Here is a 15,606-nt window from a genome sequence, read left to right on the forward strand (position 1 = left end):
AATACATTTATTTATACTAACTAAAGAGAGAGGATAACAAATTTAATCATTTAATCACATTAATTATAGAGAAAGAATAGATAATTTTTATTTTTTAAAAAAAGTAATTCCTAACAATTTCCTATGAAATAATTTCTAACAATTTTCTATAAAATATTTTTGTCTTTCAAAGTTTGACTTTACACCTTCTTATTTTTAGTATTTAGTATAATATAATATAATTATTACTTAGTATGTAAATAATTAGAATTTAAACCATTGTGTCTAGATGCATTTATTTAAATATGATTATTTAATATTAAATTAATTATATATTAATATTTAATTTAATTTAAGAATAAAATAAGGACAAAATGGTAATTCAACTTTTAAGTTGGGAGCTTCCCACTTATAATAATATATGACTAGTCTTTGCTCACGTGCCACGCACGTGTACCCTATTAATTAATATTCCATTTTTTTAAATTACACAAGTATAAAATATATAAATGAGGCATAAAGTAGATTTTTTAGAAAAATACTCATAAACTTAAATCAATGAAGGGTGACATGTATACTCCAAATTTTGTGAATTAATTGAAACATCAAGTAATATTACCCTATTATCAAATATAGATATGAGAACCATATATTTATTCACTGGTCATTTGTATTACATACACTTGTATTATATATAGGCATGACTTTTCAATTTTTCAATTTAATTGGTACCATAAAAGTGAGGTTCAACCTTATTATTTTAATTGTTACCATAAAAGTGACATTACTACGATGACTTTCTGAAAGTTAATGTCTCTGTGATCCTATACTATGTGTTGACAGTAATAACTACATTTCTTAAAGGATGAAAAAGTTCGTCAAAGAACCAACAAAAATTGAAATCCCAAGGTAAAAAATAGAAAACTATCACATAACGTATAAAATTGAGCAATACCTCGAGAATACATTTCAAAATTACTAAAAATAGTCAAAAAATAAATATAAAGAAACATTCAATGGTACAACATATTAACAAGACCACACAAGAATAAAATAATAACGGTGTAAACCTCTTCTAGTCTAGATTGAAACCACAATGAGGCTAAGCATATCAAATACCATAAAACCAATAAAAAAGTTGATATTCAAAGAATACATCAAAATCTAATATTAAGAAAGAAGAATCAAAAGCACATAACACTAAAAAGATCACACAAAATTAACAAATTGTATTACAGATTCTTAGCACAATTTGATGAAAACAAGATCAAAAACTTAAAGAAAATATATTAAATACAATAAACAAAATCAAGATTAAATAAATAAAATAATAAAAAGGAATATAAATGAAATTACCTTTAGTGTCTATACTATTTCTTGTATATCTTTTCTCTATTAACAACAAAAGGTGATAAAGAAATAATCACTGACACAGTTCCAAGCAAAAATTAAATTGATTTTTTATAAAGAAGAATTGATATACACATTTATTAAGAAAAATACAACTTTTGGTCTTTCCTCTTCATTGTAACTATTTCCCAAAAGAATTTGAACCATTGTGTCTAGAGGCATGAATTTAAATAAAAAAATATTATTTAATATTAAATTAATTATATATTAATATTTATTTAGTTTAGAAATAAAATAAGGGCAAAATAGTAATTCAACTTTTAAGTTGGGAGCTTCCCACTTATAATAATATATGATTAGTTCTTGAACACGTGTGTTCTACTTTACTACAACAAAAATAATTTTTAGTGGTAATAAATAGACACAATAAATAGGGTTGAAGTCTTTACCGGCGTCATTAGATCCAATATCGCTAAACCCGTTAGGGACATATACAAAGAGTATTAATTACCGCTAAGAATACAGTAATTGCTAATTAATTAGTACTAAAGCTCATTTTTTATATAGTGTGTGTATCTCATACTAATTAGTAGTATTAATATTTTAAAATGATATAACTAATATGAAGTATGTATGTGATGAAAAAGTAGGAGAAAAATAAAAGTGTGAATTGATGATGATAAACTATTGTACTGATATTTCTTGTCATCGCAGAGTACTAATGTTTTAAAATTATTTTCAAATTATGACCGTGAGAATATGCTTTATTTTCTACGGTAAAATTTGAATTTGAGGAGAAAAAAGTTTCTTTAATTAATATGTTTTCATTTAGCATTCGATCTCTTGAAAACAAACCAAAAATTGCACATAAAGTTGACTTAATTGTTATCTTCAACTTTTTAATTCATAAAATTAAATGACACTTCGTGATTATGATCTTCGCATTCACTAATCTTTTTTACTTTGTTTGCAGCCTAATGTACTTAGAGAATATGATTGCTACCATTCATGTGTTTGGGTTTCCATTTGCAAGTTTTGGGTTTTAAGGATTAATAACTTTACATGTTATAATAAGATTATATATAATTAAAAATAAGATACTAAAATGTAGCTAGTAATAAACTTTGATAAATGAAAGCTAGTTCTGTTTGTTCTAACTCTTAGAATCATTTGAATTATAACAACTCTTGATATAATCATATTAAAGATAATATTGATTTGTGTTTGAGAGTCTATAGGTAAATTATTATTAGTTGTGCTATTGAACCTCCGTCTCAAGTATTTTCTTGTTTGGAGGAACTAAAGTGGGCATCGTCTTGTTTGACCATATCTCATAAGAATTTATTAGCAAAATCATTTTGGATTATGTTACTAATTACTATGCCAAAAATAATTTTTATCAACAATAAATTAATAGCTTAATTGTCATTAAAATGTATTTTTAATGACAATAACTAATGTAATTAAAATTTTTAGCTCTCTATTAGTTATTAGAAAATGTAATGTTCGAGGGAGATTTTGCTCCCTTTTTTTGCCATACTAGACTATGATGCCAGCGATGTAAATAGTATACGTGGACATCAGTTAGTCATAAAGGTGTTTATGGTTCAAAAAATAGACGAAATAGATATTTTTAATTTACGTATAGGCTTGCAAAAGACCGGCTACACAAGCTTGGCTCCAGGCTAGATAAAAGAATTCCTGATCTTGTCGGAATGGGAGCAGCTATTTCATTCGCGTCTGGCTTGACTGAAAGGATGGAATGGACTGAGAAGTCGTCCTATCGTGCTACTGCAGTTCATTTTAATTATAGCTAGAGTTTAAAACTGTCAAACTTATGCTATAGCATAAAACAGATGAACATAACCTTTATTATTTTACATTATTTCTAAAAGATGTCTAAATTCATTTAATTAAAAAGAGAGAAGGGAAATTATGTGAAAATTAATTAATGAGACATTCATTCATCTCTTATAGTCTTAAAAAAATTACCAAACTTTGACGTTACTATTTTTTTTATCCTTCAACTCCATATTTATTAAATGTACTCACAAGTTAATTAATTAACCATTTCATCTCAATTACATTCCAATATTTCTCAAAGACATCAATATGACAAAGTTGATAAGACTTGTAGATGATGTTCTTGAAATTGTTGCATTAATTTTTCTTATTGTGACACCAATAGGACTAGCCATCGAAGATTCATATGGTTTAGACATATATGATGATATCAACGATTATGCTAAAGAGTTACTTAAAACTCCACTATATACAAATCCTGACTATAAACCAACATTATCACCTGAGTCAGACTCTGAATTTCACGCGGAAGTGAAGAAATGTTTGCAAAATATTTCAGATGATTGTGGGGTGATCATATTCAACAAGATCTTCGATAATGGTAAGCCCACCGATGTGGACGAGTGTTGTGGCCAACTTTTGACATTGGGGAAGAAATGTCATCACACTATCATTGAATCTACTATTCACAGTCCTGAGATGAAGGGAGTGAACAAAACTGCGGTCTGGATAAATAGTGAAAATCTTTGGAAAAGATGTGTTTTTATTTCCCGTTAAATAATTTTGTTTCTCGTGTTTATCAATAACCTTATAAGTTTGATGATTTCAAATAAATTAAATTGTTAAAAGTATAATATATTTGTAACAATTTTGTAGATAATATATGCATGTAGTAACACATGATAGTAATTGTCTTGGCATGTACGTATATCTAGTTTCTAACTACTCCACTGAATAGTCCAATAAACGGTAACCAAAATAACTTAAGTTATGTGATATCACGGAAGGCTACATATTTTATATCGCAATGGCATATCTAGGAATTTAAGGTTGCGAGTGTATCAAGAAAAGTTGATCTCCAGAATCTAAAAAATGAATGCGAAAGATATAATGTACAACTTTAAACATCCACAAACAATCACTACACCAAGCAACTGCTTATTGTCCCAGTGCTCACTGTTTAATATTATATCATTCACTTAAATTTTTATATAAATATATGTACATAATTTGATACGAGATTAGTGAATGCTTAGACATACGAAACCATCCGTGTGGGTCCTCCAAATTCATGGAGTGAATTCGCATGGATGATCAACGAAAATATCAAGTTAAAATATTTCTTAAACTCAAATGAGGTGCCAAAGCTCATATTATTTGGATCCGGCTCTTCTCTATTTCTCTTCTCTCCATTTTTCTCAAGTTTCTATTTAGATTAATCATGTTATAGTTTAAAATAAATAATTAAGATTTAATTTTTCAAAGTAAACCTCTAGTCATGATTTAATTAATAAAAATATATTATATATCAAGCATCAAAATTATTATAATCTTAGCATTATTTATGTAAAAAAGTTTTCTTCCTGTTATTTTTTTCGTAGGATCTTTTTTTTTATTATTTTATATAATATTTTGTTGTAATCTTTTCCATACTTCTATTCAGTTAATTATTCTTCTAGTTAGATAAAAAAAAATCATATATAAAAAAAAGATCCTACGTAAAAAGAAATAATAAGAAGAAAACTTTTTTTACCTATATTTATGAACAAAATAATATGTTGTTAAGATTGTGAGATTATAATAATTTTGAATACTTGATATATCATATATTTATTAATTAAATCATGATTAAAAATTACTTTAAAAAATTAAATTTTAATTATTTATTTTAACCTATAACATATGTTACTAATCCAAATAAAAACTTTGAAAAAAATGGAAAGAAACGAAATGGAGAAGAGCTGATAGCCGTCAATTAATGGGAAGGTATCATATGAGGAAAGTTGAGTTGGAACATAATGACGGTCCATATATTGCCATCTCATAAGAGTGTTTTATAGTCTTCAAAATAATTACTTCTAAAGAATTACTCTTGTTCTTAACTTCTAAAATAATAAATAATTCAAAATAATAATTTATAGAAACTACCATGTTATTTTTAAGGCCAAATACATATGCAGGTCCCTAAAGTTGTTCGCGCTTTTCCCCCAGGTACCTCAACTAACCAAGATTCCTATTAAATCATTTAACCCCCTATAATTTGATCCTTTTAAATATTTTTGGCTGATGTGGAGCCAAATTTCAATAAATTATTTTTGGTAATTAGGCGCGTGAGATGAACCTTCCCCACGTGGAAATTTTGACCAATACACTCCAACCAAATTACACGTCAGTGCCACATATTATGTCATCAAACCTAAAAATCAATTTTCCCCCAAATCACTTTTAACCCGTTTCTAAACGAGAAAACCCTAAGAATCTCTCCTTTTCAATTACTTTTACAGCTGAAATTCTTACATTTTAAAGTGATTTCAAGTGTTTTGTTGAAGGAATCATCGAAGATTGCAGACGATTTTGGAGTTCATTCGCGATTTTCGAGTTGACGAGTGTGAGGTAAGTGACGAGCATGTTGTTGTGGTTGTGTGTTTTTAATATATGTGTTTATCCTGTGTTTTTTATTGATATATACTGGGTTTTAGTATCAATGTGGTTGTTGTTGTTAATATCTAGATAAAGTTAGGGTTTTTTGGTTTTTATTGTTCATAACTGTCAGAAAAATTTGGAGCCTTGTTTCAGGGAATCTTATGGACGCCATTATTATAACTCGTTTTCATCATGGTGGTAAGTTTATTCAGGACAAAACTGGAATTACTTATAAAGGGGAAGCCGAGGTGGAATATGTTAATATCGACAAGGACCACTTCTCAATAATCGAGTTACTTTTTTACACTAAACAATTGGGGTATATTACTGTTGGTGGGTTCTGTGTTAAAGACCCCACAAAAAATGGCTTTATTGAGGTGGACACTGATTTAACATTAGTAAATCTCATCAAAGACCTAAAAGATGGTGACTTTTTAGACATTTATGTAAAGCATGTGGTGGATGATGTAGAAGTGGTCACAACAGGTTTGCTTTGTGGGTCTGTCGTTGAAGAAGACTTAGAAGATATAAATGTGACTGCAAGTGAAGGGTTGAATCATGAGGCTGAATCTGAAAATGTTAATGTGGAAGTTGAGCCAGGAGATATATCAGATCTAGATGTGGAATGGACTGAATCAAATGAAGAAAGTAGTGATGACTCTCAAGAGGATGCTATTCCTGATGTGGATGACTCTGAGGTTGATGAAGAATTAAGATCTCTTAGAAATGAAAGGAGAAACAAAGTGAAAAAGAAAAAACCTACTCAAACTGAGGAAATAAAGCTTGGAACAGCTGGTGTTGATAGAGGCTTTGAAGACATAGGAAGGAATAAGGCTGCTAGATACACTGGAAGACTAGGGGGTGATGAGCAATATATAGATAGCTCAGAATTGGACAGTGAAGACAGTAGGGATGAATTGGATTCAGAATTTGTGAAGGGTGTTGATTTACCAAGAAGAAGAAAAAGTAAAAAGGTAGCATTTGATCCTGATTGTGTTGTAGCAATTTTTGAGCTTGGTATGGTGTTTGAAAGTGCTGAACAATTTAGAAAAGCTGTTGCAGACTATTCTTGTCAATATAAAACTAGGTTAAAATTGAAGCCTAATGACAAAAAAAGAGTTAGAGTTAAATGTGAGGACAAGAAATGTAAATGGTTGCTGTTTGCTAGTATAGATAAAGATTCTGGTGATTTTGTTGTCAAAAATTATTATCCTGTGCATGTATGTCCTCAATCGACCAAGAACAAGTTGTGTACATCTAAGTTTGTTGCAGAAAAGTTCAAGGATGAAATAACCTGTCAACCATATATAAGATTATGGGAAATTCAGGAATTGGTGAGAAAAAAATTTGGGTTATATGTTGGAAGAACTGTTTGTCATAGGGCAAAAAAGAGGATTATCAAGGAGTTCTTAGGTGATTGGAAGATGGAATTTTCAAGATTGTGTGATTATGCAGACATGATTAAACATACTAATCCTGGTACTTCCTGTTGGGTGAGGACAGATAGAGAGTCTCAGCCAGGAAAAACTTTGTTTGTTTACTTCTATGTTTGCTTTGATGCATTGAAGAGGGGGTGGTTGGAAGGATGCAGAAAAATTATTGGTTTTGATGGATGTTTTCTGAAGGGTTCTTGCAAGGGAGAATTGTTGGTTGCTGTTGGTAGAAATGGAAATCAACAGATGTTTCCAATCGCATGGGCTGTTGTTGACACAGAGACAAAACATAGTTGGAGGTTTTTTTCTAAAGTACTTGATAGAAGATCTGAACTTAGGCACAGGACATGGACTGACTGTTATGTCAGATATGCAGAAGGTTAGATGGTTTTTGCATTGTATCTTGTTCTATTATTTTTTTTCTTGTGTTGCTAATACTTTTTAATGTTTGTGCTACAACTGCTTACATAGGGCCTTGTACCAGCTTTATGTGAGTTGCTACCAGATAGTGAGCAGAGAAGGTGTGCTAGACATATCTGGTCCAACTGGCATCAATTATGGAGTGGTGAAGAAAGAAGGAAACAGTTCTGGAGATGTGCTAAGTCAAGTTTTGAAGTGAAATTTGAAGATGAGATGGATAAACTCAACAAATTAGGTAATAAAATTTGTGAGGACTTGTTGCATTATGAAAAAACTACTTGGTGCAAAGCATATTTTAAAGAGCATTCTAAGTGTGACATTGTTGAAAATAATATGTGTGAAACTTTTAATTCTTGGATACTAGTTGCTAGACATAAGGCTATCATAACTATGCTAGAGGAGATTAGGCACAAGATAATGGACAGAAATATTGCAATGAGGCAATTTGCTGAAACTTGGATCTCAGATATCTCTCCTATGGCTAGACTAGTACTAGAAGAGAACAAAGATCTTGCTAGATTTTGTGAAGTTAGATTCAATGGTGATATTGGGTATGAAATCTTAGATGGTCAATACAGACATATTGTTGATATAAGAAAGAAGACATGTACATGTAGAACATGGCAATTGAGGGGCATACCATGTCAACATGTTGTGCTTGCATATCAGCACAAAGGCATAGAACCTGAACATGAAGTGGTACATTGGTATAGGAAAGAGACTTTTTTGAAGGCTTATAATCATTTTCTACAGCCAATACCAAACATGAAAATGTGGCCTCACACTAGTGGTGTAGTGATTGAACCTCCTGAACCAAAAGTCATGCCTGGTAGGCCACCAAAGTGCAGAAGAAAGGCAAAGAATGAGCCTAGAAAAAAGTATGGAAAGTTATCCAAAAGAGGAGTAAAAATGACATGTTCACTGTGTCATCAAGTAGGCCACAACAAAAAATCTTGTCCAACATTGGTAAGTTATTATTCTCTTCTAATACATTTACAATAAGCTTCAATTATTTACAATAATCAATTATTATTACTGTATTAATAGGCTGAAATGGGACAACCTGGAGGCTACCCAAACAGGAAACCAAGCTTAAGCCAACCATCACTGTCTAGCCAACCATCAAGCTCAAGCCAGCCACCATTGTCTAGCCAACCATCAAGCTCAAGCCAGCCACCACTTTTTAGCCAACCATCAAGCTCAAGTCAGCCACCACTTTTTAGTAGACCATCAAGCTCAAGTCAGCCACCAGTATTCAATCATCAAGGCAGTTCTATGTGTTTTGATTCTTCAGCTGTTAGAAGAGAGCAACAACCTGCTAAAAGCAGAGGCACATGCAGAGGCACTGGGAGAGGCACTGGGAGAGGTACTGACAGAGGAACTGGTAGAGGCACTGGGAGAGGTACTGGCACTGCCAGTGAAATTGGAAGAGGCAGTGTTTTCAACATTGGAGGTGTATCAAGTCAGCAACCTGATCAACCAAGGGCTGTGGAAGCTTCAATATCAACAGGAAGACAAAAAAGGACCAAGACTATAGGATTTGGCATCTATACAAATGCAAGTGGTAGTCAAACCTTTAATGTAAGTGTATACATAATTTTGTTCATTTCTTACTCTACTATATAAAGTCTCATTTTAAGATATTTCCATGCAGCCTGGTACTTCAGGAGAAAAAGTTATCAATTCGAGAGTTTATAAGGATGCATCTCCAACAAATATTGATATTGGTTATAAGCCTCGAGGACTCAAGTGGAATGGTGGAGATGCTGTCACTGGTTCACAGTTGCAACGTATCACTCAGTCAAGGAAAAACAAGCGTGGAACATCTAGTTCACCAAAGAATGCCTAATTTATGTAGACTAGTCACTTTTTCGTTGTGTAATTAGCAGCAGAAATTTGTATTGACTGCTTTGAAACTTGGAGCTCACTAGAGCAAATTAATGGCATGAATGATCAATTTTTACTGCTTTTGAGGCACAAATTATCTTCATTCCTTCAATTAAATCATTACAATAAAAACACAAGGCATTTACAATAGAAAAATCGATCTAAATTGCCCATAAAGAACACTAGAATCTACCATACATACTTTTATGAAGGAATCTAATAGAAGACAAATGAATCAACTAAGATTATTTTGTTACACAAATCCAAGTAGCCAATATCACCCCTACGATGATGCATATTATCCATACTTTTCTTGATCGATTCCTCTCCAATTCATATGTTTTGACTCTTTTCAACAAACCCCATATCACCCTCCTAGCTTGAGCAGGCATTTCATCATCATACCATCGAAAATATCCACATCCACCTCGTGCCTACAAAATTAAAGAAAAAAATTGAATTATAAATAAGGTGATTCTTTACTATATTGGACAAAAAAAATGAATTTGATTTACCTTTGAAGTTTTGCAACAAAGGAACCTACGTCCAGGATTGGATTGCGTCCATGAGGTCTTCATTTCCACAACGTTCCCACATTGACATAGTACCTTCGCAGTTGAAGAAGAAGAAATCGATGAAGAAGATAAATTCGACATTGGAACTTAATGATTAAGAAGAAATCAATGAAAAAGAGATATAAGAGGAGAAATAATGATGAAGAGAAACAAAAGAGGAGAAATAAGGGATGAAGAGAAACAAAAGAGGAGAAATAATGGAAGAATGGGAGAAATTAGGGTTAAAGGGGGAAGAAGATCGTTGGTGGGTGGTTGAAGATCCACATCAGCACTTTTAAAGCGTCTGCACGCGCTTACAGGACGTGAGATCACTTTTGGCTCCACATCAGCCAAAAATATTTAAAAGGATCAAATTATAGGGGGTTAAAGGATTTAATAGGAATCTTGGTTAGTTGAGGTACCTGGGGGAAAATCGGGAACAACTTTAGGGACCTGTGTATGTATTTGGCCTATTTTTAATGTTGTTCTTGTGGTACATATACATCGGGTGGACCAATTGACTCTTTAGCAGGTGCTTAAGATTTTTTTTGTATTGATAAGTTTGATTTCGAATTTTATTGTTAATATGTCTTTGTTTGTCATTTTTATATTATTTTTATATTTTGATTTCGCTATTTTTAAATCACCTGCAACTTTAAAATTCTAAATTCACCAATATATATGCAGTGAGCTTTTTTATATATTTGATTCTATCATTTTTAAAACACCTACAGCTTTAAAATTCTAGTTTCGCCACCGGTATACGCAGGGAGATCGTGCAGGCCACAATCTTAAAAATTATACAGGGACCATATATCGCGTGTCTCTTCAGTTTCTGAAAAGCATCCACTCCATTACTTATTTTGTTTAGTACACTTGTCCTTAACAAACGTATAATTCTATTTGACTTGCTATAATTTTAAGAAGGAAAACATAGCCATTCATGAATATTTACAGATTTTGACAATTAAAAAGAAAATTTTATTCTATCCTTCGTTATTAAAATTGACCTTATAACAAGGATATAAATTAACAATTTCAAATATTTTCTATATAAAAAAAATTAATTAACTCTAAATATTCTCTCTCTAATAGGATTGGTTAAAGTCATGTACTACATCGAATAGAGTGTGTACTACACACTTGGTAGTACCAGAATGAAATAGCAGTCGCAGTCACTATGTAAACAGCCAACAATTACATCAACAAAAGGTCTACAAGAGTCCACACTATGCTTATTTCTCCAACTTTCTGTAACCCTTTTTACACAAATCATAAGGATAACTCATGGCCGCCACTCCCTCTGCTAATTCACTCACATCTGCTTTTCTTCCTCCTCAAGGTTTCGTTTTTTTACTTTACTAGTTTTTTTATTTCATTTTGGGACACAATATTACCATTTTTGAATAATATTACAGGATTGAATGGATCATCTAAGAGCTTACAATGGAGAACCCAAAAGGTATTTTATGTCTTCTTTTTTATTATTTTTATGTTCTCAATTAGGTATCACTGTCTGTTGTAGCTTTCTTCTGACTTTTATGTATTAGTTGCAGAAACAATTTGGAAGAAAAGCTGGCTCTGCTACAATAACAGCTAAATTTGATCTCAACCCTCCTCCTTATCCAATGGTAATTTTTTATATGTATTTTTTAGTCCGAGCGCACCTCTACTAATTTTATGGATACCTGTCGGGTCTCGCCTCAATAACTCTATCTAGCAAGAATAAGATAGATGGAAATAATTACCTAGTATTTTTTTGATATTATTGTGTTTTTACTCAATTGTTTTAACAGTTAAATAAATATTGGATATAAAAATTGATAGGGAAAATATATAAGTATCTCAACCTATGTCAATCTCATATACATACTTATACTATAATAAGTTTCTATTATCTCTATCTTATTTATAAAATAATATTTTACCCATTTTCAGCCTATGTGGCACTATCTTGTGGATCCAGCGCGTATTGACATTTTTTTCAAGTTAATGTCACGTAGATCGAAAATGGGTAGAAAATTATTTATATAAAATAAGTTCATGGATAATAGGACTTAAAGACGTAGAATGATATAAATGTGTCTCTGAAATTTCGGGCATAGGTTGAGGGTACTTATACATTTTCCCAAATTGATATAATAATCGACTCTTGAATAGTTAGGGATTGAAATTTGAAGCGTAGCAGTAGTAGTTATTGTAGTTATAATTAGTCTTTTGTCTTGAAATAATCATGTCATTGTTAATTATTAGTATATGATTTGTAGAAGGATGGAAAATTCTGCAAATTAATTAGTCTAATGTAAACTCCCAAGAGTCCTTTTTCTCCCTCAAACTCTTTTCTTTTTTATATTTAATTTGAACTCTGAATATGTTATAGGATGCTTTGGAGCCTCATATGAGTAATAAAACATTTGAGTTCCACTGGGGGAAGCATCACAGGGCGTATGTCGACAACTTAAACAAGCAAATTGATGGAACAGAATTAGATGGAAAGACACTAGAAGATATAATACTTGTTACATATAATAATGGTGCTCCCCTTCCAGCATTCAACAATGCTGCTCAGGTGAAGTACTTAACGTTTGATTGTTTTTGCTGTCATAATGTTACTAATACGTGTTTTTATGTTATCTCAGTGAATTGTCATCTCATGGTTTTATGCACTTTTAGCTATTTTGTTCTGTGTAGTGCTGAGTTCTTTCGCATTTCAGGCCTGGAATCATCAGTTCTTCTGGGAATCTATGAAGCCCAACGGAGGAGGAGAGCCATCCGGTGAATTATTAGAACTAATAAATAGAGACTTTGGTTCCTATGATACATTTGTTAAAGAATTTAAGGCAGCTGCAGCAACACAATTTGGCTCCGGATGGGCCTGGCTTGCATGTGAGAAAGTTTTCGCCTTGTTCTGTTCAAACGTTTCGTTAAAATTAAGCAAAATGATTGAAAAATGATTCGTTTGTTCCTTTGTAGACAAACCTGAAGACAAAAAGCTTGCTCTGGTGAAAACACCTAATGCTGAAAATCCTCTTGTTTTGGGCTACACAGTGAGTAAAACACATGCTTCTCTATTTCATATATTCATGGGATTTCATCTTGCATAGCATAGAAGTTTATACCGTAATAGAAATCTCACAACTGTGGTTTCCATTGCAGCCACTCCTCACCATCGACGTTTGGGAGGTAAGCAGAACACACTTGTTATGAATCTGACTGAATTCATTTTTTTTTTCCCTCTCTTCTTTCGGAACAAAAATTGATTGAGTAAGCCAAGTCTTATTCTTTTACTTTTTGTGTTTGATACTGCAGCATGCTTACTATCTGGACTTTCAGGTAAGCCTAACCTGATGAAACTACTTAAAATACTTTCTTTCATGTATAAAATGTTTCGTCGAAGTCTCTTAATGGTAGAAGTACTATCTTTTTGCTTGTAGAATCGGCGACCTGACTACATATCTATCTTTATGGAGAAGTTGGTGTCATGGGAAGCAGTCAGTTGTAGGCTTAAAGCAGCAACAGCTTGAGCTACAATAGAAAGGGTGAAGAGACAAATATAATGTACACTGCGTACATATTTGAGGCAGAATGTTTTTTGTCAATGAGACATCATGTTGATGTTGTTTATGTAGTTGATGGACAGGAAAAATAAATGATGCAGAAGTTTGAGTAAAGGAATTTATTGCACTTTGATTCTCTAATAATATCATAACATTAGTCATGAATTATGTGATAAAAAAATTATTTTAAAACACTATAATAATTTAAGACCAAGGGAGTAATATCAAACATGAATATCATTTTCAAGTATGTTTCTATCGTGTGCAGGCCACAAGCTTAAAAAATTTATCTATAGCCCGTGTCTCTTCTGTTCGTCAACAAAAATGTCATTTGTGTATACTTAAAACTAGTATGACATTTATGTCCAGAAGAGTCCTTGCACTATTGTTACTAAATGGATCAAGATTGCCTTTCTTCTAATAATTCTTTTTTTCCTTTTAAACATATCTTGTTTCTAATAAAAATATTACTTTTAAGGAATTTATTCTTGTTTTTTTTTTAATTATTTTAAATAATAAAAGAATAGGAAATATTTTTTCTTATTCTTAATATCATTTTATCAATTAAAATAGAATAAACTTAATGTACTCTTTTAACGAATAACATATGTCATATATATAAGATTATAGTGAATTCATCGTCGATTTTCATTTAGATAATGAAAAAATTAATTATAATAAAACAAGAAAGATATTAATACTTTCAATTTTTTTCCAAATTAAAGTAGGATAAACATTTGGTAATAAAAAATATTTCTAGGAAAAGAGTGGTGTGTATATATATATATATATATATATAAATCCATTAAGTAATAATAAGAGTATCTTTGGATTAAAATATTGAAGGACAGGATAAACCAAAATACAAATAGAAAATATGTTTATTCATTTCACATAATTTATTTTTGACTCTAAAGAAACTAATAATATTTCACTTATAATTATAGAAGATAAACCACAGCCATTCATTCACTTTATGGTTTGAAAATTCACAGGTCTTGACGATTAAAAAAAAACGAATTTTTTACAGAAAATTTTATTCTAATGTAAATTGACCTTGTGGCAATTGTATAATCACATGACTGTATTCGCGATCGTTTGTGTATATTGATATTGATAATGAGTTCTTCAAAACAATTATATGACCAAGAAACCACTCTTTCTTTTTAAAATATATATTTCTTATTCTTATACTACTTATTAGATAGTGAAAAAGAATATTTCTATTATCATTAATACACTACTTACAAATTTTGTTTTTTTTTTTAAAAAAAGAGATATTTTTTAATTAATAGGGTTGTTTAAAGTATACTGCATAGAAGAGAGTGTGTACTACAAACTTGTAGTACCATAATGAAATAGCACAAAGGCAATGAACTATTGTAGAGAAGCCCATTGTTTTGGTTATTTCTCATACTTTGAGTAAATTAAAGACAAGTTAGAAGTGATAATGGAGGCTGAAGGATTCCATGCTAAGATGAAAATATTTGTATCACTTATTGCTTATTAATATTTCATACAGTCATCATTTCAACTAATGTTGTCACTGAGATATGCATATAATAAGTCTTCTTAGGATTCATATTTTGGGGGTGATTCCATTAAAATTTAGAGTTTGTTTGGTACGAAGGAAAATGTTTTTCAATTTTCTTATGTTTGGTTGGGAAAAAAGTTTGAAAAATGTTTTTTCAAATCAACTCATTTTCCTCAAAATTAAGGAAAATGATTTTCCTTCAAAAATTAAGGAAAACATTTTCCAAAGTTCTCTTCCAATTTCAAAATTATATTTTTTGGGGGGAAAAACATCAATTTTTAAAAAAATAAAAATATTTTCAATTTCAAAGTTTTATTTTTTCACCCGATCCCTGACCACCCTCCCCCCAGCCCCCTCCCCAAAAAATTAATTTTGCTTTTTAATAATTTTTTCAACTTCAAATTTTTATTTTTAAACTCCTACCTCCCCCCTGGCCAGCCCCCCTA

General features: G+C 31.1%; 2 protein-coding genes and 1 long non-coding RNA gene across 5 annotated transcripts; 2 read left to right on the forward strand and 1 right to left on the reverse strand.

Annotated features, from left to right (window-relative positions):
• The first annotated feature begins 7,301 nt into the window (after nucleotides 1-7,301).
• On the forward strand, nucleotides 7,302-9,604 carry LOC114077534. 2 transcript variants are annotated; one of them, XM_027917557.1, is made up of 5 exons: nucleotides 7,302-7,587; nucleotides 7,680-8,594; nucleotides 8,676-9,064; nucleotides 9,101-9,209; nucleotides 9,283-9,604. In XM_027917557.1, the coding sequence occupies exons 1-5, from the start codon at nucleotides 7,441-7,443 to the stop codon at nucleotides 9,475-9,477; spliced, it is 1,755 nt and encodes a 584-aa protein (XP_027773358.1). In that variant the 5' UTR covers nucleotides 7,302-7,440; the 3' UTR covers nucleotides 9,478-9,604. The 2 variants fall into 2 exon arrangements, with proteins under 2 accessions (XP_027773358.1, XP_027773357.1); XM_027917556.1 differs by having other exon boundaries at nucleotides 8,676-9,209.
• LOC107022905 lies at nucleotides 9,586-10,256 on the reverse strand. Its single transcript, XR_001457153.2, has 2 exons — nucleotides 10,031-10,256; nucleotides 9,586-9,949 (listed from the first exon to the last, which is right to left on the reverse strand). It is a non-coding gene; the product is annotated as an uncharacterized LOC107022905 (long non-coding RNA).
• A 911-nt stretch (nucleotides 10,257-11,167) lies between these two features.
• On the forward strand, nucleotides 11,168-13,767 carry LOC107023578 (superoxide dismutase [Fe], chloroplastic). 2 transcript variants are annotated; one of them, XM_015224310.2, is made up of 9 exons: nucleotides 11,168-11,411; nucleotides 11,488-11,531; nucleotides 11,620-11,700; nucleotides 12,450-12,638; nucleotides 12,784-12,955; nucleotides 13,043-13,116; nucleotides 13,226-13,252; nucleotides 13,379-13,402; nucleotides 13,504-13,767. In XM_015224310.2, the coding sequence occupies exons 1-9, from the start codon at nucleotides 11,357-11,359 to the stop codon at nucleotides 13,591-13,593; spliced, it is 756 nt and encodes a 251-aa protein (XP_015079796.1). In that variant the 5' UTR covers nucleotides 11,168-11,356; the 3' UTR covers nucleotides 13,594-13,767. The 2 variants fall into 2 exon arrangements, with proteins under 2 accessions (XP_015079796.1, XP_015079797.1); XM_015224311.2 differs by having other exon boundaries at nucleotides 11,626-11,700.
• Nucleotides 13,768-15,606: the final 1,839 nt, after the last annotated feature.

Source organism: Solanum pennellii, chromosome 6 (assembly GCF_001406875.1).
Source record: "Solanum pennellii chromosome 6, SPENNV200".
NCBI classification, from domain to species: Eukaryota; Viridiplantae; Streptophyta; class Magnoliopsida; order Solanales; family Solanaceae; genus Solanum; species Solanum pennellii.

Excerpts from the sequence above, each read along its gene's own strand:
- LOC114077534 (XM_027917556.1), top strand. The coding sequence starts at position 7,441 with ATGGAAATCAACAGATGTTTCCAATCGCATGGGCTGTTGTTGACACAG. Across the intron at positions 7,588-7,679 it reads TTATGTCAGATATGCAGAAG|GGCCTTGTACCAGCTTTATG; the intron begins GTTAGATGGTTT and ends CTGCTTACATAG. Across the intron at positions 8,595-8,675 it reads AAAAATCTTGTCCAACATTG|GCTGAAATGGGACAACCTGG; the intron begins GTAAGTTATTAT and ends CTGTATTAATAG.
- LOC107023578 (XM_015224310.2), top strand. The coding sequence starts at position 11,357 with ATGGCCGCCACTCCCTCTGCTAATTCACTCACATCTGCTTTTCTTCCT. Across the intron at positions 12,639-12,783 it reads CATTCAACAATGCTGCTCAG|GCCTGGAATCATCAGTTCTT; the intron begins GTGAAGTACTTA and ends TTCGCATTTCAG. Across the intron at positions 13,253-13,378 it reads TCACCATCGACGTTTGGGAG|CATGCTTACTATCTGGACTT; the intron begins GTAAGCAGAACA and ends TTGATACTGCAG.